This window comes from Ctenopharyngodon idella, chromosome 3, assembly GCF_019924925.1.
Source record: "Ctenopharyngodon idella isolate HZGC_01 chromosome 3, HZGC01, whole genome shotgun sequence".
NCBI lineage: Eukaryota > Metazoa > Chordata > Actinopteri > Cypriniformes > Xenocyprididae > Ctenopharyngodon > Ctenopharyngodon idella.
In genome coordinates this window covers 38,009,840-38,035,262 of record NC_067222.1, presented here as the reverse complement: position 1 = coordinate 38,035,262, position 25,423 = coordinate 38,009,840, and the positions used below count along the sequence as shown (strand labels likewise).

The window sequence follows — 25,423 nt, the reverse complement described above, 5'->3', positions numbered from 1 at the left end:
GAACCAAGACATTTGTCAGAAATGTCAAACTGTTTTATGAATCTTTTGGCATTCTAGGACAATCCATGTGGCTTTAGTGGCTTATGGTCAAATAAAGTATCAATTTGTTTCTTATGGCACTTTTTCAGCATTTTATTACATAAATATTGTCATCAGAGCATTTGCATGGTATCCAACATGTTAAGCACAAAAGTTGTTGGAAACATTTAGAAGTGGGTAGAGCATTAGTCTCGCATAGCCAGACTTTTGACTACGACATACACTCTAGCCCAGTTTGCAGCTTTTTCTCTCCAAAAACCACCCACTTAAACAGGAAGAGACCAACATAAAACAGCCAATCGCAGTTAGATTTGTTTTATGTGCTATTTACAACCTGAATTCCAGAAATGTTGGGACGTTTTTTTTGTTTTTTTTTATTTGAATAAAATGAAAACTAAAAGACTTTCAAATCACATGTGCCAATATTTTATTCACAATAGAACATAGATAACATAACAAATGTTTAAACTGAGAAATTTTACACTTTTATCCACTAAATGAGCTCATTTCAAATTTGATGCCTGCTACAGGTCTCAAAATAGTTGGGACGGGGGCAACAAATGGCTGAAAAGGAAGAAATTTTGAAAAGATTCAGCTGGGAGAACATCTAGCAACTAATTAAATTAATTGATATTAGGTCTGTAACATGATTAGCTGTAAAAGGGATGTCTTAGAAAGGCAGAGTCTCTCAGAAGTAAAGATGGGCAGAGCTGTGAAAGAGTGCGTAAAAAGATTGTGGAATACTTTAAAAACAATGTTCCTCAACGTCAAATTGCAAAGACTTTGCAAATCTCATCATCTACAGTGCATAATATCATCAAAAGATTCAGAGAAACTGGAGAAATCTCTGTGCATAAGGAACAAGGCCGAAGACCTTTATTGAATGCCCGTGGTCTTCGGGCCCTCAGATGACACTGCATCACTCATCGGCATGATTGTGTCAATGACATTACTAAATGGGCCCAGGAATACTTCCAGAAACTGCTGTCGGTAAACACAATCCGCCGTGCCATCTGCAGATGCCAACTAAAGCTCTATCATGCAAAAAAGAAGGCTTAGGTGAACATGGTCCAGAAGCGCCATCGTGTCCAATGGGCCGAGGCCCATTTATAATGGGCCGTTTCAAAGTGGAAAAGTGCTCTATGGTCAGACGAGTCCAAATTTGACATTCTTGTTGGAAATCACGGACGCCATGTCCTCCGGGCTAAAGAGGAGGGAGACCTTCCAGCGTGTTCAAATTCAAGTTCAAATCAGCATTCAGTTCAAAAGCCAGCATCTCTGATGGTATGGGGGTGCATAAGTGCATACGGTATGGCATGTTTTGGAAGGCACTATGAATGCTGAAAGGTATATAAAGGTTTTAGAGCAACATATGCTCCCCTCCAGATGACGTCTATTTCAGGGAAGGCCTTGTCTATTTCAGCAGGACAATACAAAACCACATACTGCAGCTATTACAACAGCATGGCTTTGTGGTAGAAGAGTCCGGGTGCTGAATTGGCCTGCCTGCAGTCCAGATCTTTCACCTATAGAGAAAAATACGTCAAAGATGACCACGAATTCTTCAGCAGCTGGAAACCTATATCAGGCAAGAATGGGACCAAATTCCAACACCAAAACTCCAGAAACTCATAACCTCGATGCCTAGACGTCTTCAAACTGTTTTGAAAAGAAGAGGAGATGCTACACCATATTAAACATGCCCCCGTCCCAACTATTTTGAGACCTGTAGCAGGCAACAAATTTGAAATGAGCTCATTTTATGCATAAAATTGTAAAATTTCTCAGTTTAAACATTTGTTATGTTATCTATGTTCTTTTGTGAATAAAATATTGGCTCATGTGATTTGAAAGTCTTTTCATTTTATTCAAACTTAAAAAACGTCCCAACATTTCCGGAATTCGGGTTGTAGATGCGGGTTTATCTAATATAGTAGAATCATCAAACACCAAAGAAATTAACACAAATGTGTGCAGACTTTATAATCTGAATATTTGCACTCTATGCACACCTACAGTACTTTTTACATATATCCACTAAAATCTCAGTTTTTTGCAAACTTCCATTATAGTATTCTCCCATAAAAAAACTGTGGTAGAAGCAAATTCTTTCTGGCACGTTCGATAACATTACTTATATCAAATTGTATTTTATATATATATATACACACACACACACACACACACACACACACTGTATATATAAGATTTAAACAACTGTAGCATCAAGGTGGATCATATTAGTATTGCTTTTTCAAACAAAACTCAAAAAAAAAAAAAAAAACACCACTAAGCTCGAAAATTCAGTGATTAGTTCTTCCTCAAAAAGATTAACTGTATTCATCTTGTACCTTGTAAACAACTTCATTTCAAGGTGAACTTGTCAATCAGATGTACGATTTCATTAGACGGTCTTGGTGGGCCTGATGTCTGAGACTGATGTGCCTCCTGATGTATAAAGTATTGCATGGCTCAAGGGAATGCAAGTTCGAATCGAGTATGTACCTCTTTCTTCCTAATTAGTTTCCTGTCTCTTTAACTGTGCTGTCATTTAAATGTACACTATGTAACTTTTTTTTTTTCAAAATTAACAAAATTTAAACGAGTCAATAAATCAATCCTTCTTCCAAAAATAAAATTTTAACAAGCGTCATTTGTCCTCACCAAACGCAACAAGGCTGCAAGGTGCAACAAACTCAATCACAGCCAATCAGAAGAGCATGAAGGCGGAGCTTTCTCTGCAAACGCACCACTGTTTCACACTTACAATGAAGTAGTTATCAAATGAATAAAAAATTAAATGATTTTAACATTATTCAAAATACATAGTGACTGACACTCTGTCATGGAATTGACTTGTTTGTTTACAGTTCACAGTATGAACTAATTTAATTTAAAGATCTGAGGTGAATTATCCATTGTTACTTTCATTATGGCTTTTAGAGTCATGCAAAAATGACATTTGAACTCAAATTAAACAATTTTATATTGTACAAAACAGATAAGTACCTAATAATTAAGCTGACAGCCACGATATCGCAGAAGTAGAACCCCCCAAAACCATGCTGTGTAATGGTATTGTGCTTGGGTAGGACAAAAACTGCTTAACAAGGATAAAAAATAAAAAAAAGATACCCTTTTTTGCGTCTGGTTAGGGCACGGTGTCATGCTATGTGTCACTGCCAGGGGCAAGTTAATTGAAAGTGTTTATGTAGTTTACCATAATTGTTGGCACTGTGAATTGTTTTCCAGTCACATCATCATGTGCTGTAATAAACAAAGTCACATAATCCCTGAACAATGAACAGATGTATTACTAATATTCCTCATTTCCTGGCCTGGCAAAGAGCGAATGGCTCAATTCTGCCATCACTGTAATACAGATCATGAATATTTCAACTGCTCAGATTTTCTTCTGGGAGGATGTCAGACCATTAATGACCAGTCAGCAACAGGAACTTGCCTCAGAGAAAGTCTATTAAGAGTTAACCATGAACCATCCACACATACATCATACCGTGGGTGTAGGTGAAGAGTACTGGCAGTAGTAATGCGACTAAAACCAGCACTTGAATGAATTATAACTCCTTCAATATGACACATTAAAAATGTGTTATCATTTAAGCCACACATTCATCTCCAAGCCCTTCACTTCTAATGAATGATTTATACATGCTAAAGCACTGCTATACATTTGTCAACACACCATGTTCAATGTGCATTTACAAATGACTCGCTTGCCCTCATAGATTCATCATGCGACGTCTTTGCCGTAATTGCAACATATGAAATTAAACAATAACGATCTGTTGGTATTATTGATCTGACCAGAAAGAACGTGAACAATTAGACCATCGACTACCCGAAAATAGACCGCAAGGCCGCCGCACAATAAATTAACTTTACCGTATACACCTCGCCAAGAAACTGTGTATTTTGATTCAGAGCTGTGCGTCGGCAGACTTCATGTGTAGTTGCTCAAAGAGCTCCTCAACAGAGACTATAAAAAGATGAAAGAACCTAGACTTGTCAATCTCCAAACTCATTTGTGTTGGAACTGAAACATCTTTTGCACCTCAGCAGTGCCACAGTATTTTTGGTCTCATTTACTTCAGATACATCCCTGAGAGGAGGAGGAGAGCTCAAAGAAGTGATGTCTCCTGGATACTGGCTTCAGTTCAGAGCACGGTGGTCCAACGCTCACATTTCAACATGCGATGCACAACATCACACGCATTTGAAGTCAAATACGACCGTCATATTTTATAGGTGCGTCCCAATTTGCATACTTATGCACTATTCCATGCCATTTTGTAGGATAAATAATAGTTTTCACACTGAAAATTCCAAAAAGAACACATGCATTTGAAATGCCCGAATGATACACTCAAAGGGATAGTTCACCCAAAAATAAAAACTCTGTCATCATTCACTCAACCTCAAGTAGTACTAAACCTGTATGAATTTCTTTGTTCTGCTGAACACAAAGGAAGATATTTGGAAGAATGTCAGTAACCAAACAGATCTCGCCCCCCATTGACTTCCATAGTATTTATTTTTCCTACCATGGTAGTAAACATTGAATGAATGTCAATGTTACTGACATTCTTCCAAATATCTTTCTTTGTGTTCAGCAGAATAAAGAAATTCATACAGGTTTGAAACTACTTGGGTGAGTAAATGATGACAATTTTCATTTTTGAGTGAACTATCCCTTTAATTAGCTCAAAAAACAAAGTGTGGAATGTTGGTCACTTCATGCACTCAACGATCACAGCTCTCCTTACGTAGTCGAGGGGAAGGGCTACCAGACTCCAATGCTTAAAGGCAAAATAACCTTATAAAGTTCATACACTAAATCAGGCATTCTGGTCCTCGAGGGCCACTGTCCTACAGAGTTTAGCTCCATTCCTAATCAAACACACCCGAACCAGCTAATTAAGCTCATCAGGATTACTAGAAAGCTACAGGCAGGTGAGTTTTTTCAAGGTTGGAGCTAAACTCTGCAGGAAAGTGGCCCTCGAGGACCAGGTTTGAGAACCCCTGCACTAGATCATAGCCAGATCCACTTTTAGACAAGCACTCGCGAACTTCCCTAAGCACTTCCCCTTGGGGGAATCCCTGCTGCCATTTTGAAATGCGTTCCACTTCGTGAAGTGGACGAGGGAAGTTTATATGGACAGACCATCGGACCATTTTTACTGAGGGAGTGAGTCTACTTCATATGTACACTTCCAGCCTGGTCTCATTGTTAATACGTAGTTATTAATACGTAACTTTCAAAGACACAAAACGTACATTTTTGTACGTTTAGAAAGGTGCTAAAACGTACAATATTGACGTAATTATGGCACTAAAACATAAAAATACTTACGTTTTTACAGCGAAAAAAACGTAAAATATTTACGAATCTTATCATGTCTTAAAGATATATGTATAATTTCCCTTTTATCGTTTTGTAGATAAATGTAAGATCCCTAAACCCCATCCCGAACCTAAAAACCTACCCATTTTATACAGAATGTTAAAAGAATAAAACATAATGGGCAGAAATGTGTAGGAAAATGACAATTTTAGTAAAAATATAACATTAAAACGATATTTTGAGCCACTAATCCTACACCTACCCCTAAACCTACCCATAACCATTTCTTTAAACTACCTACTAATATAAATAAAAGAGTGACAGACAAACAAGCGTAATCACAATAATTTTTTTTTTTTTTTTGCGAAAATGTCAAAAGTGGTACCAAAAGTAGTTCAAATGATGATGAGTTCCAGTCACTCTTCTCTGGCGGTAATAGTTTTTATAGGGTACAGAGCAGAATTTAACGTATTAATCCATGAAAATATGATGAATCGGCTTCTCTCCGTGAAGGCGCGCACTCATTTCAAATGTCAATCCACTGAAACACGGCATGTCACAATCTGTGACGAAGCAGGTGAGAACCAATGAGCGTTTGATATCAGTGCCGTAAACCATGTCGTAACACTTCTCGAGGGTGGCTCTACTTTCAAATTTGAATCATAACGAGCGCGAGCTTTGACTGTGACGGTAGCTGTTGCTGAGAATCAAAATGAAGATCGATGGATAAAGGGCTGAATTTGGATCTGTTCCTTACAAACATATGGATTCTAAAGATTGGGAGTACAGCGAACAAATAAAATGGATGTGATTTGTGAATTTATGTTGTGCTTCGGTGGTGTATCTTATGGTTGTATTGTCAGTCACTGCATAGGAGAAAACGCCTTCTGTGTCGCACAGCAAACAAACTAAATATTACAAAATGGTTAAATAATTACAGAAAATTTATACATAAGGTTTTAAATTGTAGTCTTGTTTAACATTATGCAATCCTCCGAAACGAGCAGCACAAGTCACGAACAGAATTGTTATTTCATATTAAGTAGATGAGTAAACTGCTTTCAATAAATTCGACTAAAAACAACATTAAATCATTAAAGCCACGATTTTAATATTAATACATGGGAATTCATATATATTCACACTTTACGTTACATGATTTACGTTTTATTGCTGTTAATACGTAAGTATTTTTACGTTTTAGTCCTCTAAATACGTCAATGTTGTACGTTTTTGTGTGTATAAAAACGTAAGTAAATGTACGTGTGGTAGAACCACAATTTACGTAAAAATACACACGTATTCTCATGAGATCACGTTGACACTTCAGGCAGCTCCATATACCACAATGCAACACGACTGTGATGTCACCACATATCACGTTTAATTTACCCACCACAAACAACCCTATGATATATTATTATTTATTTATTTTTTTAATATTTAAAACAACCCAAACATACCTATATGCATATAGAATGCTGCATTAAACAATTTCTTAAGGGAAAAAAAAATTAAATAATAAATCAACTCCATAGTGGATTCCAAGTGATCAAGGGCTTAGGACGTTCCAATTCAGCCCATTGCAAGGGTTCCGCCAGTAGTGGGCGCTCATGCAACGTAAGCAATGACGTACATCCGAGTCAACGAGACTGAGGGAAGTTAGCGAGGGAAGGGCTTAAAAAATGAACTGGAACGCAGCCCTAAGAGTGCATAGTACACTGCCCGGCCAAAAAAAAAGTCGCTGTTTGGATTTGAATAGGAAAATACTTAAGAGTCTATGGATGGATCATTATTACAGTGATTATTATGTTTCTAGCATGTTATATGTTTGACAACGGTTCTTTTAACCCTAAAAGATGGAGTGTGTAGCTTTTCATTTCTTAAACAACCATGTAGGAAGACACATCATGGCCATATTCCAGGATGACAATGTCAAGATTCACCAGGCTCAAATTGTGAAATAATGGTTTAGAGAGCATGAAGAATCATTCTCACACATGAATTGGCACTGACCTTAACCTCAGTGCCAGTTTTTGGGATGTGCTGGAGGAGAATTTACAGAGTGCTCGACTTTTGCATTGTCAATACAAGATCTTGACCAAAAATTGATGCACCTCTCGATGAAAATAAATGCTGTGATGTTATTTCCATCTGAGGTGCATCAGTTTTTGGTCAAGATCTTGTGTTGACAATGCAAGAGGTGAGCACTCTGTAAATTCTCCTCCAGCACATCCCAAAGACTTTCAATGAAATTAAGGTTTGGACTCAGAGGTGCCAATTCATGTGTGAAAATGATTCTTCAAGCTCTCTGAACCATTCTTTCACAATTTTAACCCTGGTGAATCTTGACATTGTCATCCTGGAATATGGCCATAATGTGTCTTCCTACGTGGTTGTTTAAGAAAAGCTACACACGCCATCTTTAAGTGTTAAAAGAACCGTTGCCAAACATGTAACATGCTAGAAACATAATAATCACTGTAATAATGATCCATTCATAGATTCTTAAGTATTTGCCTATTAAAATTCAAACAGCGACTTTTTTTTTGGCTGGGCATTGTATATAGTACATAATTTGGGACACAGCATATGTCTAAAATATTGTTGTATTCTCAATCATACTCATAACTTTAAATCATTTTAAATCGCTTCAAATTTCACATAGCCGAGAACTGTGTAGGATGGTTTTGTAAAAAAAAAAAACTTATGTCAACGATTACAGTTTTATGGTATTGTTGCTTCATTATCCCAATTAATTTCAGTCTTGTATCAGTGGCATTGTCAAAACACAATATGTTATCATTCATTTCCAAGCCAAAGACAGAGCATTGCGCACTTCAGAAGGCTGTGGAAGTGAAAAGGGAGGACATCCAAAGCTTTCATTGTCCAGTGGGGAATGGGTTTGATCCACCCACAAAGAAAATGCTTTATGGATGGCCTCCCAAAACTGAGACTAGCAAACTGCACATTTTCTGGTGAGTTTTTTTTTTTTAGTTAATTGTGTCAGTGTTTCAGATTGCTGCATGTAATTCATTGTTGGGTTGCATCCAGAGTGTTATGTATTCAAACTATGTAAGCAGCATGCTTGTGTCATGGTATTCCAGTCTGGTGTAACTTCGTATTCAGTTTACTTGCCTCCTCAGAGCTATTTTTCTCTCCTGGTTTAAAGGGTTCATTGCAAAGCTGCAGGATATAATGGGAACATTACCATGGAATAATAAGAAGCAGGCTTACTCAGTATGTGGCTGAAATGCAAATGGTTGGAAGGACACCTGAACGCAACACAGAATACCTGCACTTCATCTCGTACGTGATCCATTGAAGCACAAGTAAAGCGTGATCTTAACAGAATTTCATTGCAAATTGTCACTTTAACGACTTTACACTTCAGACAAAAATTAGATAGTCTTGTCTATTAGCATTAAAATAGAAGCCTTAAATAACATACTCTGTCTGCTGCTGTGTTCATGAGCAATTTTTCATTTTATTGATGTTGCTACTTAAGGGTAATGGTCATAGATGATGTGTACAATGGAAGACACTGTAGCCATTCCCAAAAAAGTCATGACTAAAATGGCATCCAGTAGCAACAAATAACTTCACTGCACACCATCTCCCACTGCCATCTTCTCCCATGAGGTGCACTTGTGAATATGCATTGGCGTGTGAATTGATTTAAAAATGGGAAATGGTTATATTTACGCACTGGAGCCTGAAAAAGTGATAAATGATATCTATAGCTCTCTCTGGTGCCCATATATGCACTATAGAGTCTCGGATTTTTTCCACATCGATACAGAGTACAGTATGATGTCAAAGGGAAAAAAATCCACACATTTTATTGAACTAAAGACTAAAAAAATAGATAATTATTGAATACATGTGCACTGGATCACAAAACTCACGGGTCAGATCATACTTTGTTTTTTGAGTCACGGATCGGATCATTTTTCAGATCAGTTTGTGTGTGTGTGTGTGTGTGTATCCCAGATATGATTTTGCTTTCTGTTTATTATTTAAAGAACACCACAGAAAAAGCTACTAGCCTAACTAATGAAAAACAATATTTTTTTTATTAATATTTCATTATTAAAGACAAGTGAAAAGTTGGTATTAGAATAAGAGCACATAAACAAACAGATACAATAGAACAAAGAAACAAATGAAAAAATAGTGTTTAAGTTTTTCAGGTATAGGACTAACAGTATTTAGGTACAGAAATTGTAAAATCGACTGTAAAATAACACTGCTTCACTGTATAAACTAAATATAATTAATCTTTGTTAAAGCTACAAAAGTTATTTTCTTTTTGCCTTTTGTTTGATTATCATTGATGACAGCAGAAAGTATATTAGGCTGTTGTCACTTTAAGTTGAGCTAAAGCACGGATCCAATATAATGATACGCATCCGTTTTCTTTCTCAATTGTTTACTTGCTTGAATGCTGTAAACTCACTAAAACGTGCAAATTATAACCTCTATGAAGGTTAAACATCACAATTAATCTGTGAATCGCGTGCGCTCAGAACCGTGGTGCCTGGTCCACTACAATCAGTTACACCCCTAACTTAGCATTCCTCATCTTCACTCCTGCAGTTATTTTCTGTGGTCGAGACAGGTGATGCAGAACATGCCTGCTCACCTTATCAAAACTGCTGATGCTCCAAGTTTGATGGGGAAAATTTATGAATAACAAGTCATTTTGCAGATGCATAATAATTAATCTGGAGTGACTTTGATTTGGGCCAATTTAAAGCATGAACTTTTCTCTCTCTCTCTCTCTTTTTGCTTTATGCCACTCCAGTATAACTATTATATTTTTTTTTTTTGGTATATTTTTGGGCCATTGTCCTGCTGGAAGATTAATCATCTTCCAAGTCTCAGTACTTCAGCAGACTGCAGCACGTTTTTCTCTAGATTTTTTTTTTTCTGCGGCTCAATTCATTTCCCCCATCTTTATGAATTGAGAAGCATCCACAAAAAATGCTACCATTATACAATATTAGAATAATATTTGAAAGTTTTGTGTTGACCCTAAGTTGCCTTCATCTAAAATCTTTGGAATTGTCGACATTGCTTGCAAACATTGTCAGTACAAAAGCATATGCAAAAGCATATCAATGCAGACCTTGATTAGCTGGTCAGGTGGGTTTAATTGTGGTTGGAGCTAAACTTTGCAGGATAGTGGACCTCCAGGAGAAGGATTGGACACCCCTGCTTTAATACATGCTGGAAGCGGTTGACCAATCATGACACACTGGTCCAACCGACCAATCAGAGCACATTGTGCTTTTCAGGAGGAGGGGCTTCATAGAGATAGGAATTAAACACAGCGTTACTGGGAAGAGAGGTGCTTCAACAATGTACAATATGTGGAAAAAGAATGTTTTTGAAGCATTCACGCATGAAAACTTGTTCTAATGTGCGATGTTAGGTTATCACGAAACACAGAATGTAATGTTAAAGGTTCAAGAGACTTAATTTCTCCAACAAAAGATTTCTTCTCACTGTACAAGGCAGGTTTATGAAGTATGTCCTTGGTCTTTATGGTGAACAATTTTCCTAGAAATGTACTCCCACACACAGGTGTGTTTTTACTGCACGTGAAACACCTCAGCTGCACTGGTGGTCTCAGATGCTGTTATTGTGTATGTAGTGTTGTCAAAAGTACCGGTACTTCGGTACCGAGTCGGTACTGAAATTTTGAAGATGTGACGATACCTGCATTTCTGCAGTACTGGTAGTACCGAGAATCCGGGTATATTCGGTACCCACTGATAGGGCTGTGCCAGTATTTTACGTGAATATGACACGAGTGGAGCACAAAGCTTTGTTTACAAAAGAAATAATAGGTTAGCAATTAAATGTGACATCGCAGCCATGGAAACATTTTGGTTCATGCCGAATGAGAGAGGTAGCCTACGTGAGTCCATAAATTTAAGCTTTGTATTCTGTTTTGCGAATCGCGATCTGGTCACCCGATTAGCAGAGAATTTAACAATATTCCATTAGCCTAGTTATTCCACTGAACATGGAAACTCTGTTTCTTTCCCCAAATCTTCACTCACGCAGGGGATTTGCTTTTAGGCCTATTATATTCACATTCTTTACTGTGGTAAAGTAGAAAAAACACTGTAGAAAAGAAACCTTTTTTCTTGCACATCAATTTCTATTTAACACAGTTTGTGCTTGTTATTAGACTTCATAAGGCGCGTCAAGTTTAATTATATAGCGCGTTTCACACACGCCGGTGATTTTTACTTTCGCTTTCTCTGGCAGCGCAAAATCAAATATAGCCTGAATGTCTGAAGATAAAACTCGCTCTTCAGACCTTTTACAACAAGTGTCAGTTGTTTGTAACATCAGGAGATAACATGAAGATATTATTAAAGAGAAATGGTCTCTTTCCTGCTCGTGTCCCACATCCCTCTCAATGTTTTTTTAAAAATAATATTTAACTTTCTTATTATTTAGGTTACCATTATTTACTGATATTTATTTCATAGTTTTACAGGCTGTAGTGTGTCGTTTCACTGAAGGAATAGCTAAAATAAACACGCACGTCTGTTACAAAATGGATGTTTGAGCATTTATTTAATTTTTTTATTTTTCAATTTATTTCATTGAGGTATATATACACACACAAACATACACACACGCTCCAAATATTTATATGTATGATTACCATATTTAATATGTTTTTAAAATAGGCTATATAAAATAGTAAAATAGTTCCAACAGATTTTGCTGTGGTACCGAAATTGGTACCGAGAACCGTAAAATTTTGCATTACAGAGTAACACAATAAAATGTGCTAAACTCTAAAGGGGTGAATGCGCTGTATAGGCCCGGTATATGCACAAATTAGTTTGCACAGCAAAGGGCCTGTGGAATGGCATAATGTATGATAATATATGATGACTGCTTCTCTTCAAGTATTCTAAGTGAATCTGAGCGCTCACCTTCAGCTCTTCAGCGGTTCTGTGGTTTGTCTCTAGAGTGACTCGGAGCATTCAACATTCATCCTTAATCCAGTCAGTCCCATAATGGACTCCCATCGGTAGACGCACTTTCTCGGAGTAGCTCATATTTACTCGCCGCTCTTGCTAGTGGCACTCAAGTCTAATGAGTAATTTACACTGAAATCACCAAATCAAAACATCTCGGTAGCTTGCCGTTCCCTGCTGGGGTACATCCAAGGAAGAATTGTGTAGGTAATTAATGCTACAGGAAGATCTACAACTCTCTGAACCATGCTGGAATTAGCAATTCCCATTAGTGATGCAGGGGAATAGAAAGGTCTCTCGTGTGCATGGAGAAATGTGCGGTTTTCCCAGTTAAATAAGCTCTGTCCAACTTTCTGTCCTCGTCAACCTTTCTGACTGTTGTGTTTCGCTGCTCCTTTCCCTTTCGAGCCAATTAATGGAAGACCAGGAGGAATTTCTTGGCTCCAGCAAATGTTAAAAGACGTCTCTTACAATCTGAGGATTTCTTAGGGAATCTTCTTGAAGAACTTCCAACTATAATAAAATCAATAGAATTCAGATGCCCTTTTAAGTTTAGATGGTGTGTAGTGCAGAATATTTGTTTGATTTGATGAACCGCTTGGATATGAAACCTACATCAGCAGGCTCACAAGTGTCCACTCGTAATGGGAAAACAGGTTTGCTTACAACAAATGAGGCCATAAGGATCCTTGTCCATTCTAAAAATAAAGTAATGAGCATCACCACATATGTATTATGTGTCTCTCTTACGCTTCGTCGGAGTGGTAGAGCACACAAAACTCAACAATTATTGAAATTGTCTTGAAACCTTGCACTTTTTTTAGCTAAAAGAAGAGATCTTATTATTTCAAGCCAGGACTTTGTTACTCCATCTAGGACAACTTCTAGTAAAAACCCAGGGGTAATCTCAACAACGCTACGTGAATTTAATGAATGGGCCCTGCCAAGACAAAGATTGAAGTAAAATGAAAAACAAGACTCTAAAACACATTATTAAGGGGCTTTATAAGGAACTTTTGACTTAATCAGCCAATTCATCTTTCTCATTACTCCTGCCCTTTATTGCAGCCCTTATTGGTCCTCTTATTGCAAGATGTCAGTGGCTAAAATAAAATGGCTTTCAGTGAGGATTAGGGAGACTGTTTCAGTGTCTTGGCCTCTGTGGCATTTTAATTAACCTGTCCACAAATAGTATTGATGAGTTTCTTAGTGTGAGAATAAGAGGAGCTGTGTATTTGTGTTAATGTGTGCTTGTGCAAATTTTATAGGCATGGTACTATGGGTGCTCGACATTAACGCTTGTCCGCTTGCTGGGATGTTATTTTTTTGAAGTGGGAAGTGAAAGAGAGTTTTACCTTCCTGACTGGAAAAAAGTAGCATGTTTTAAAACATGTTAATTTTGCTAGAGAGAGGGAGACCCCCCCATACCAGATCTAGGCAGGTGGTGCTGGGGAGGAGGAGGGCTAGAATAAGAATTTGCATAGTCTGTTTGGATGCCTCATGGTTATAAAGGGAAGTGGTAATGAATACATAAATTTGATTGGCTGTTAAACTTACGTTGAAACAACCAATCTGAACGTGAAAATAGTTTCATGGCTGAACTATCCATATATATTACATATGATATAGTAAAGCATCATCACATGACCAAGAGTGCTGTTTTCCCAAATATCAGCATGATTGTAAATGTGACATTGATTTCATTTACAATTCATTACACAAGTAGTTAGTATTAAGTGACTTGCATTTTAGACAAAATATAGACCATTTTTGCTCTATTTCACCATAGTTCCAAACAAAGCCACAGCGGAACTGTTGTGCATGTCCGAGCAAAACACAGCGGAGTTTCATTACAGAATGTTTCAATGTTTTTGAAAGAATCAGGTGAGTCAATAACACAATGACCCGTTAAGTCACTTGCTTCATTCTTGAATGAATCAGCCATTTGAACAAATCAGTTGAATGAATGACTCAGTGACTCCCTTAATAAGACAGTCTCTTGCCGCCACCTACTGGTGGTTTAGTTTCATATTTAAAAGTATCATTGCATTTTTTCCCAACATGTAAATTTTATATTTTTAAGTAAATCATAAACCTCAAAACATTATTTATGCAGTTTTAATTTTGCAATGTAAATGCATTCATGCCACTTCTGAGCTCCATTCCAGATGCAGCTTCTGTGTGTTCCTCTGCAGTGCAAATTTTGTTGATAATGATTTCATTTGGTAACATCCCTATAGTGTCTTATTATTGTAATTAAATTTTATTGACAAAACTTAAAGGGATGGTTCACCCAAAAATTTGCTGTGAATTTACTCACCCTCAGGCCATCCAAGATGTTTGTGACTTTTTTTCCTTCAGTAGAACATTAAATAACATTTTTAGCTGAAATTTGCTTGGTGATTCATTTATGTAATGCAACTTTTATATATATATATATATATATATATATATATATATATATATTTATACACATATATAAAGATTACATTCGCTTGCGCAATCTCACAGATTTTCACAGATTCCCAACGTTTGAAATCCTCGCACTCCAGACTATCGTGAACGCAACAGGACCATACAGGTATTAATGTTGTAAAAATAAAATGCTCAGTTTCTTTCACAGACCGATTGCTTCACATCATAACACTTCAATCAAATTAACAGCAAATTTTCATTTTTGTGTAAACTATCCCTTTAAGAATTTTACATTAAAGATTACATAAATTATAAATACATACATATATATATATATATATATATATATATATATATATATATATATATATATATATATTTATGTCATCTTTAATATATGATATATAATAATCTTTTCCCTAGACAAGTAACTTTTTTACTCAGACAAGTGAATGACCGAAGGACAAGCAAGTAGCAAGGCTATATATATCAAGGCTAATTTATTTACATCATTACCAGGAAAGCCATATGCAAACTGTTCCTGGCATCCAATCTTTTTCTAATACGTATCACAAGAACTACTGTATAATAGGGGGGTAGTTTGCTGTAGTTTACAAAGAAAATATCTACTCTATTAATAGCTTGTTTGTGGGCATTTGTTTCTTTAGAAGTCACACGGCACGGAGCAACATCTCCGAATTCCTTTTCATCTTTCCTTCATCCCGGCTCTTTTTCTCATTACATCTTTTTCCCCCGCATCTTTTTCTCCCCGTGTCCAAATACAAGGGACTAGCATCGATCCGCACATCTCACAAACACATCCGCTTCAATTGATTTAAGCACAGAAGGCTGTGGGTGAGTGGAGTTGCCCCTAAACGAACGTAAACAGAGGAGGAGTGTGTTTTATTGTGGTTTCCAGATGACGAGCAGACTGAACAAGCAGCAACACCTGCTAATGGCTGTAGGGCTGCTCTCACACAGGTATGTACTGTTGGCTTCTATGGATTTTCCCCCTCACGTTTGGACATGGCCCATGGGGAGTCCTCTCTTTCGCTCTCTGTCCTGTCTGAGCTGGGATGTGATGTGTGTGTGTGTGTAATTACTGAAGCTGAGCTGCAGGCAGACGCCGTGCTGAAAGAGGGAGGGGTGATATTGTCTCCTAGAGACCCCTGCGCCATAGCCCTACACGCCACACAGAATTGACACAGACTTCTCGCACAGTCGAACGGCTCCCCGATGGGTATTTGAATGGCAGCCCATCAGTAGAAAGGGAAGAAGGAAGGAAGGAGTTGATTTTAATCTGCCCACTGATCAATATGATCCATGCCTTACTCTGGCAGGGTTTATGGAAGGTTTACTCTTGAAAGAGATCCATTGGCCTTTATCTGCATATTTTCCCCCTGAAACCGAACACTGCAATCACTCTGTGTCATTCCGCTCTGGGTCTCTGGCCAAAACGCTATCATTCCTGCTCTCTCAGTATGACTTACTGCTAACATCTCCTTGTCAGCAGTTCGAGTTTTTAGCTCTTGTCTTCCTGCCACCACAAAAAGGCAGTTTTCATCATTTTTGCACCCTGCTGATATTCCCTTTATGACATTTCACCCATTTGGCAGTTCTTGTTCTTTTTCAAATTTGTGCAATTTTGAAGAATGTGTTTTGCTTAAAATTTACATTTTCTTTGAGAGTTTTGAGTGGCTCTTTAATTTATATTATTTAATTAAATTAGTTTTTTGCTTGTTTATATATAAACCAATCAGGCATAACATTATGACCACCGTCCCCCTTTTTGCTGCCAAAACAGCCCTGACCTGTCGAAGCATGGACTCCACTAGACCCCTGAAGGTGTGCTGTGGTATCTGGTACCAAGATGTTAGCAGCAGATCCTTTAAGTCCTGTAAGTTGCGAGGTGGGGCCTCCATGATTTGGACTTGTTTGTTCAGCATATCCCACAGATGCTCGATTGGATTGAGATCTGGGGAATTTGGAGGCCAAGTCAACACCTCAAACTCATTGTTGTGCTCCTCAAACCATTCCTGAACCATTTTTGCTTTGTGGCAGGACGCATTATCCTGCTGAAAGAGACCACCACCACCAAGGAATACCGTTTCCATGAAAGGGTGTACATGGTCTGCAACAGTGCTTAGGTAGGTGGTACGTGTCAAAGTAACATCCACATGGATGGCAGGACCCGAGGTTTCCCAGCAGAACATTGCCTAAAGCATCACACTGCCTCCGCCGGCTTGCCTTCTTCCCATAGGCATCCTGGTGCCATGTGTTCCCCAGGTAAGCGACGCACACGCACTCTGTACACTCATGTACTCTGACACCTTTCTATCAGAACCAGCATTAACTTCTTGAGCAATTTGAGCTACAGGAGCTCGTCTGTTGGATCGGACCACATGGGCCAGCCTTTGCTCCCCACATGCATCAATGAGCCTTGGCCGCCCATGATCCTGTCGCCGGTTCACCTCTGTTCCTTCCTTGAACACTTTTGATAGATACTGACCACTGCAGACCGGGAACACCCCACAAGAGCTGCAGTTTTGGAGATGCTCTGACCCAGTCCTCTAGCCATCACAATCTGGCCCTTGTCAAACTCGCTCAAATCCTTACGCTTGCCCATTTCTCCTGCTTCTAAAACATCAACTTTGAGGGCAAAATGTTCACTCGCTGCCTAAAATATCCCACCCACTAACAGGTGCCGTGATGAAGAGATAATCAGTGGTATTCACTTCACCTGTCAGTGGTCATAAATTTATGCCCGAACGGTGTATTATGTTCGATCATAATGGTTGCTATCCAAGGAATAGCTTCCCTTTTTTTTTTTTTTTTTTTTTAAGAAATATTTTGAATATTTTTTTTATGCACACTACCACTGTCATACAAACAGTTTGTACAACTTTTGGCATGTTCAGAATACTGAGCACAGTTTCTTTGTGACATAAAACAGCTATTTCACATAATTTTATGGGTAATTTGATAAGAATTCCCAGAATGCTGAATGAAGCTTGCCTGGAGCAAAAAGGTTTTTTGGAAATGTGGAACAACTGTTTTTCTTTTTCTTGTAAACAGCATCAGTGAACATTTAACAGGTTTAGAAAAAAAATTAACGTTGTTTTCTCATCTCTCTCCATGATCAGGTTTTTCTCACTAGTAATGGCATGTAAAACCCAGAGTGGAGCTTGAGCTAAAGTGATTAAAGTCACCATGAAATCAAAGTTTGCAATTCATTTTTTTTTTTAAATATTGTAGTATTTAGTATAAATGATTTATACATTCACATAATTGTTTTGTTATAATTATTATTTTTAATTCAAGTGTCTGCATAATATTTAATCAAAATAACTTCCCCCTCAGTCTTGCAGTGAAATCTCTTCTCTAATGATGTGTTTACTGGCGCGAAGGTGGGATCAACCTGTCACTCACATGAGATCATAGCAATAGCAAACCACAACCATCCAACAATTCAATCAATTCCCAATAGACAAAATCAAGTCCCGTCCTACATTTTTTTCTTGTTTGAGAAGCTGTTTAACGCGTATATACTGTACGTCACAATAGGGAAGAAAAGAATATTGCAACTGTTTCATGCTGATTTTAAAGAGCTTTTTAAGCCGGGAAGAGAAATCTGTGCCACTCCACTCCGCTCATATTATTAGTTCCAGTGTGGCTTTTAGTCTGTGCACTGCTTGATGACATACAGTAAAGCTTGACTTCTTCTTTTGGAAGTTGGAAGTATTTTCATGGGTGGAAAAGAAACTACTAACAGGCCAATATTTGTCTGAACTGCAAGTTACTTAAGTTATTAAGTTCATTATTACTAGTAATATTAATATAATTCTTGCAATTGTTCTGTAGTATTGAATACACTTGTGTAATATTGTGTAAATTTAATAAAGAAATTTTATTATTATTGTATAATACAATTGCCTTATTCAATTATTATTCAGAATACCAATGCAAAAAGCCAGGAAAAGAAACCCTACCTGTACCAGTCCAATCCTTTGTCATAGTTTCTATCAAAGAAATGTGGTTCAGTCCCAAGAGCTCGAACATCTGGATGAATCCGGATGAACTCCAGCACTGCCCTGGTGCCTCCTTTCTTAACGCCAACTATAAGTGCATTGGGCAACTTCTTATTTCCGTATTTTGGCGAATTACTGTTATTACTCTGCTTGTGATCTACCACATCTTGTGTTTTCTGAAAGGCTGAATGTTTGCTTTGGTTTAAGAGACCCACAGCCCTCGTCTCATCCGAGATAACTCTCGCTTTCGCTGATATAGTGCAATAATGTGACTTCTGTAAAAGTTTTTTACTTCCCATGTTCTTCAGATGGACGCAGCGGTGATCCTCCAATCTCTGGTTAGGCATGATTGTACCGGAGCAGAAGAGGATGCTGTAGCATAGATACATGAAACACAAAGAGATAGTGAATATAAAAATAATTCTTCTGCTTAATCTGTTTGAGGATGGCACGATTCGGCTGGAGAGGAACCTATATGCCATGTCTCCATGGATGAAAAGACGGCATGTTTTTCTCCGTAAGTTTCTCAGTGAGGTTTGCTGGTTGTCTCGTGCTCCCCATCAACTCCGAAGGCGCGAACTTACATCTCATTTGGGAAAATGATAGTTAATATTTCCGACCGGACACATAAGATGACAGAAAGTCTGAGAAGAACAGGTATCAATAAGATGACAAAGTTCCCAAATTAGCAAACAACATATGTAATTCCACTGCCCTTTAGTTTCAACGTCGTGTCACTTTTGTACGTTAAATCACCTCCGCAACGGACTTGATTCTGTGCTGATATAGAGTTGAAAATGTTTAATGTAATCCCTTTGTTTGACCTGGTAATGTGACACATCTTACTAAATGTAATCCGTTTTGGAAATCGCATATTCCAGGTCTAAAAGGCACATTTTGCTCCCAAGTTCCCAACGCGAAGCCGCGCAGCGCTCTCCCCCTCTCCGTTCAGCTCATGTTTGTGTCTTTCTAAAGTTCTCAAGAGCGGCTTTGCGGAAGTCAAGCGCTCGAGATCAATATTTAAAGACGACGCCTGACGTCATGTCATATTTTCATATTCCTCTTGCGTTTGTCTTTTTAAAGGAGTACTGCCCAGCTGCGTGTGCCATTACACTAAGTGCCATTATTCTGCTTAAATTCTCATTTGCCCCGCGAACTGCTTACAACCATGGAGTGGAACCTTAATCGATTCTTCAATTATATTAAATTATGTTTTACAAAATTACTTCTCTTAGACCTGAAAGTAAACAACTCTCCTCTTAAAACTATAATTTATGAGATTCTCAGACCAGAAGTGTTAAGAGGATGCTATTTGCACAATAAATGATGTTATTCACAGTAGCCTAATATTGCGTACGTTTTTTTAAACGTAAGTAAAAAGGTGTTTTTGTTCATTATTTCAGCCTCAAATTTCTAGTTTGACTTTACTGTTGCTCAGAAAAAGATGCATCTGTTGGCTACATGTTCACATGATTGGTTATTTCAAATTATTCCAGTTAAATGAATGAATAAACCTCAAACAGTGTTTACAAAGGGGGGCACATAAATGTTAAGCAATTCTTTAATTTATGTTAATATTCAGTTTCACTTTTTTTACACTATTTTACACTATTATTATTTGAACCCAATTTTAAAGTGTCCTTGTTACGGTGTATTTATACAGTTAAGAACTGAGTAACAGTAATCAACAGCATGTACATAGGGTTAGGGATAGTTTGGTTTAGGGTTAGTTGCTTGTAATTATTCATAATTTACTGTTATTGCTATAGTATGTAACAAGGACACTGTAAAATAAAGTGTTACTGATTGTCCAATCCATCTTTTCACTCAAATTGTTATGCTGATAATCAGTGTTGGGGGTAACGCATTACAAGTAACTCAAGTTATGTAATCAGATTACTTTTTTAAGTAACTAGTAAAGTAACACATTACTTTTAAATTTACTACAAAATATCGGAGTTACTTTTTCAAAAAAAGTAACGCAAGTTACTTTATTTTTTGTTTTTAGTTTGGTTTATTTGAGCTGCGTCCTCTATTGTACTGGCATGAATTTGTGTTTCCTTCAGTCTGAGGCTTATTCATATTAGTTTACATGTGAAAAGGTCTTTGCATTTACCAAAAATAGTACAAGCAAACCCAACCCAGGTGAGAAAAAGGCTTTTGGACCCTACTGTGTGTGTTAATTTTCACATCCAGATTTAAGCATCTGTAAATAAAGTTTTGATTGAAAATACTCTCTTGTTGTTGTTTGGAGATATCAGCCTCTTTTGGAAGGTTAAATAAGGTCAAACGTGCAAAATCTTTTGTTTTAATATTTCCTAAAGACAATTATCAAGACAAGCAGGCCCTTAATCCTCATTCACTAATCTGCTTCCACAGAGCTTTATTTCAATGTGTTTGTCTAGAGGAACATTAATGTTGACAGGTCTCATTTCTCTTGTAGAGAGAGAGACAGTTTCAAAATGGCTATGTTTTGCACAGGTGAAATCCCCTCGATTACAATCATCCTCTCAGAGCGGAGGATTTTAATGTCCAGATGTCTTAGTGGAGTAGGAGGCTTAAGGTGATAAACACCTTCTCATTATTAATGTTGCCTGCATTTATTGGATATAATCCTAAGTGGCCTGTACTTCTGCTTACAGGCAAATAAATAATTTCTAACCTCTGCCATCTCCAAAGGCTTGTATGTTGTAGACATGGATTGCTCAAGAGAACAAGAGCATTTCAGTCAGCAAATGTCACTATCGTGTTTAGTGTCGGTTTGACATTTCCCACAAAATACTGAATGTGCAGATTATATTTATACAAATGTTGACACCACGAAATGAGCACTGTACCCCAAAATAACATGAACACATTGGGATTATCAGTTGTTTAGTGAAAAATATGCCTTGCAAGCGTGTATTTACTTTTATTTTACATTAAAAATATCTTTGCCTCAGAGGGCGTAGCATGTAAATATAGTAATGCAAGCTATTCTCTTCAGTGAAAGCATGGGGTTTACAGAGAGATTGTCTATCTGTAGACAATTTTCCCAATTAGTGGGGCACCAGAGAGTCTGTCTTGCTAATCAGCCACCCTTGCTGTGACTCTGAATCCGCTTTTAGTGAAATGTGATCAGAGACCGTGGATCAATTGGGTCAACAGCATTGGCCCACATGACATTGATACAATTAAGCATGGGGCTTCATTAACCTTTTCATTCCACCAAGCTCTGAGTCTCATTCCTGATATCTCTGAATGCGATCGTGAGCGTTCCTTACAATATATAGAAATGTTATTGGCTGCAGAGGTTAGTGCCGCTAGATATCATCTGAAATAACCCAGGTCAAAGTGCGGTCAGCCTATAAGGAGTTGTTTAATTTTTAGTGGAACAATTTCAAACTCTGCTGGATGTAATATTTCCAGAGGAGTGGAGTGCCATTTCAAAATGATTTTCAATTACCTGGTTATATCCTGGAATGACACATCTGGGGGTTTATTTAATATGTTTTTGTATTCTACTCTGTATTTTCCATTACTTGTTCCAACTACCACTTTCTTCTTAGTTCTTTCTTTAGTGATTAAATTGACAAGAAAAGCAAAACACTGGAATTACAAAGAATTTTCTATATGCGTTTAAAGGGATGGTTCACCCATAAATGAAGATTTTGTCATGATTTACTCATTCTTTTCCCCAGTTTAAAGGATTTTGATGACCAAAGAGTTTTAGCTACCATTGACTTCCATTATTTGGACAAAAACACTGGAATATTTGTCAAAAAACCTTATTTTATGTTCAAAAATTGAAAATACTCTATTCTGTTAAAATCATTTATTAACCCTCATGTCATTCCAAACCTATATGGCTTTATTTATTCTGTGTTGTTGTTGTTTTTAAATTTATTTATTTTTTGTCCACATAATGGTTCCAACAAAAATTCTTAAAAATATCATATTTTGTGTTCCATAGAGGCTTGGTAAATGATAAGTGAGGTAAGTAAGTAAACGCTGAGAGAATTTTCTTTTTTTTGGGTTCAACTATCTTTTAAATACACTGCCCGGCCAAAAAAAAAAAAAAAAAAAGTCGCTGTTTGGATTTTAATGGGCAAATACTTAAGAGTCTATGAATGGATCATTATTACAGTGATTATTATGTTTCTAGCATGTTATATGTTTGGCAAAGGTTCTTTTAACCCTAAAAGATGGAGTGTGTAGCTTTTCATTTCTTAAACAACCATGTAGGAAGACACATCATGGCCATATTCCAGGATGACAATGTCAAGATTCACCAGGATTAAAATTGTGAAAGAATTGTTGGGAGGGAGCATGAAGAATCATTTTCACACATGAACTGGCACTGACCTTATGCACCTCTTGATGGAAATAAATGCATCAATTTTTGGTCAAGATCTTGTACTGACAATGCAAGAGGTGAGCACTCTGTAAAGTCTCCTCCAGCACATCCCAAAAACTTACACTGAGGTTAAGGTCAGTGCCAATTCATTCGTGAAAATAATTCTTCATGCTCTCTGAACCATTCTTTCACAGTTTTAACCCTGGTGAATCTTGACATTGTCATCCTGGAATATGGCCATGATGTGCCTTCCTACATGGTTGTTTAAGAAATGAAAAGCTACACACTCCATTTTTTAGGGTTAAAAGAACCGTTGCCAAACATATAACATGCTAGAAACATAATAATCACTGTAATAATGATCCATTCATAGATTCTTAAGTATTTTCCTATTAAAATCCAAACAGCGGCTCTTTTTTTGGCCGGGCAGTGTATAATAACATACTCATTTAAGCGTCATGCCCCTGTCCATGGTGCTGAATGGTGCTCCTTTATAAAAGACACACTAATCTTTTAGTCAAGCATCAAATGGTCTTGATGCTAAGAAAAGCTAGATATAACCTAGCTGTTTTACTCTTTTGCAGTAGCGACACTGCAGAGTGACCCCTCAAAGGAACACATTAAAAACAAATGAAAAATTAAAAATTAAAAACGTCAGAAAACCTAAAAGCCAGATGAGTAAACCATCTGTACTTGTATTTACTCATGTTCTTTTAGACCCACAGTGTTCTTTTCTACTAAATGAAAAATGTGACTGTTTGTTTTTGCAGCCAACTGTATACAAGTGATTTTTTTCCCCTGTTTAATTTTCAAAGATTAATCCCAATCACGACAAGGTTACCAATCAATGGCATGAGAAAATGTCTGGCTCTCTTCAAATGAAATAATCCAATCTGCAGGTTTAGTCCTTCTCGTGGAAAGGAATGGGGTATTTTAGATGTGTGCTCTTTGTGTTACCTTTTGCACAGGGCTGAACCATTTCTCTCTAAGCTCCAATCACCATTGTACGACTGTTCATTCCTCTGAATTCGGTTTCGGGCAATCATTCAACAGTAATAAGATCAGGGCCCTTGCTTGCATGCATCATTCCCAGCCTCAAAGGCTGGAGGAAATTTTCTCACCCTCTTTTTTGCTTCAAACCTTTGCAAGTGGAAAATGAGACAGTTTCGACCGAAGTGTATTTACCATTAGCGGCATTCTAGAGGCATAAACGTTGCTATCTTTTCTTTATTATGGGAAAGGTAGTATCAGACGCCAAGGAAAGGCCATTGAACAGCAGGTTACTTTGCCTGCCAATGACCGAATCAACTAATTGTTACTGACATTTTCCCTGTGTTGTTTAAATCAGAACCGTTTTGATCCATTGATCACTAATGTTTGCTCACCAAAGGAGGACATGAGTTAGAAATGTCACCCTTTTGGTCATCAGCCCAGAGTCTTGGTTGAGCCCTGGTAATTGTCACCCAGTCTGTATTGGCAGTAGTCAGCAGGAAACTCAGCAGGCAGTGATATTTACAGATATTCCTGTCCAGAGACCTGCCAGCATACACCTTCATTTTTAGCCCCACAATATATGTGAAGTTTACAGACAGCGGAGAAATGACTATTTCTGCTTCAATTAGAGATGATTCTGGTTTTTTTTTTTTTTTTGCTAAAATTAGAATTTTTTGGTTTTCCAAAAAAAGATAAAATAGAGAACTTAAAACCTGATTAGCATAAGTCAAGCTGAACCTTTTTTGTCTAGAGATAAAAGACACAAAAATGACAATAATTAAATAAATAAAAGAAAACATCAGGCGTTTCAACTGATAACACTTTAGAGCAATAGTAAATGGTTTGTGGGCAGCGAGGGTGGTTTGGCTCTTTGATGGATAGTTTAATGACACTTACAACAACACACAGGATCCTTTATCTCAGAACGTCATCTTGGAAATTGCCAGTAATTTATCTAGTCTGGCTTGTCTCTCTCTATGAGACGGCTGAACACTTCACTGTAAAAAATTATTAGGGTGTCATAAAGCTTTCCTCATATATTACGAATGAGCTGCCCACACAGTTGGTATTAAAAACAATTTTAGGTCGATTCGCTTACAATGCCGTTTTCTCCAGCGATTTGTAGTCTATTTATCAGTGCTCCTTATTTTATAGTAATTTAATGGTTATCAGTGATGGTTGAAGTGCAGGAGTTTGATCAAGACTGAGTAGGTGATCATTAACTGGACCGGCTGCT

General features: G+C 37.4%; 1 protein-coding gene across 1 annotated transcript in view; it reads right to left on the bottom strand.

Moving 5' to 3' along the window:
- hs3st2 (heparan sulfate (glucosamine) 3-O-sulfotransferase 2) overlaps nucleotides 1-19,832 on the bottom strand; it is a 32,144-nt gene extending 12,312 nt beyond the window's left edge. The window contains exon 1 of the mRNA XM_051889609.1: nucleotides 18,819-19,832. Coding sequence (XP_051745569.1) covers nucleotides 18,819-19,339 — 521 coding nt within the window. The 5' untranslated portion in view covers nucleotides 19,340-19,832. The remainder of the gene's footprint in view (nucleotides 1-18,818) is intronic.
- Nucleotides 19,833-25,423: the final 5,591 nt, after the last annotated feature.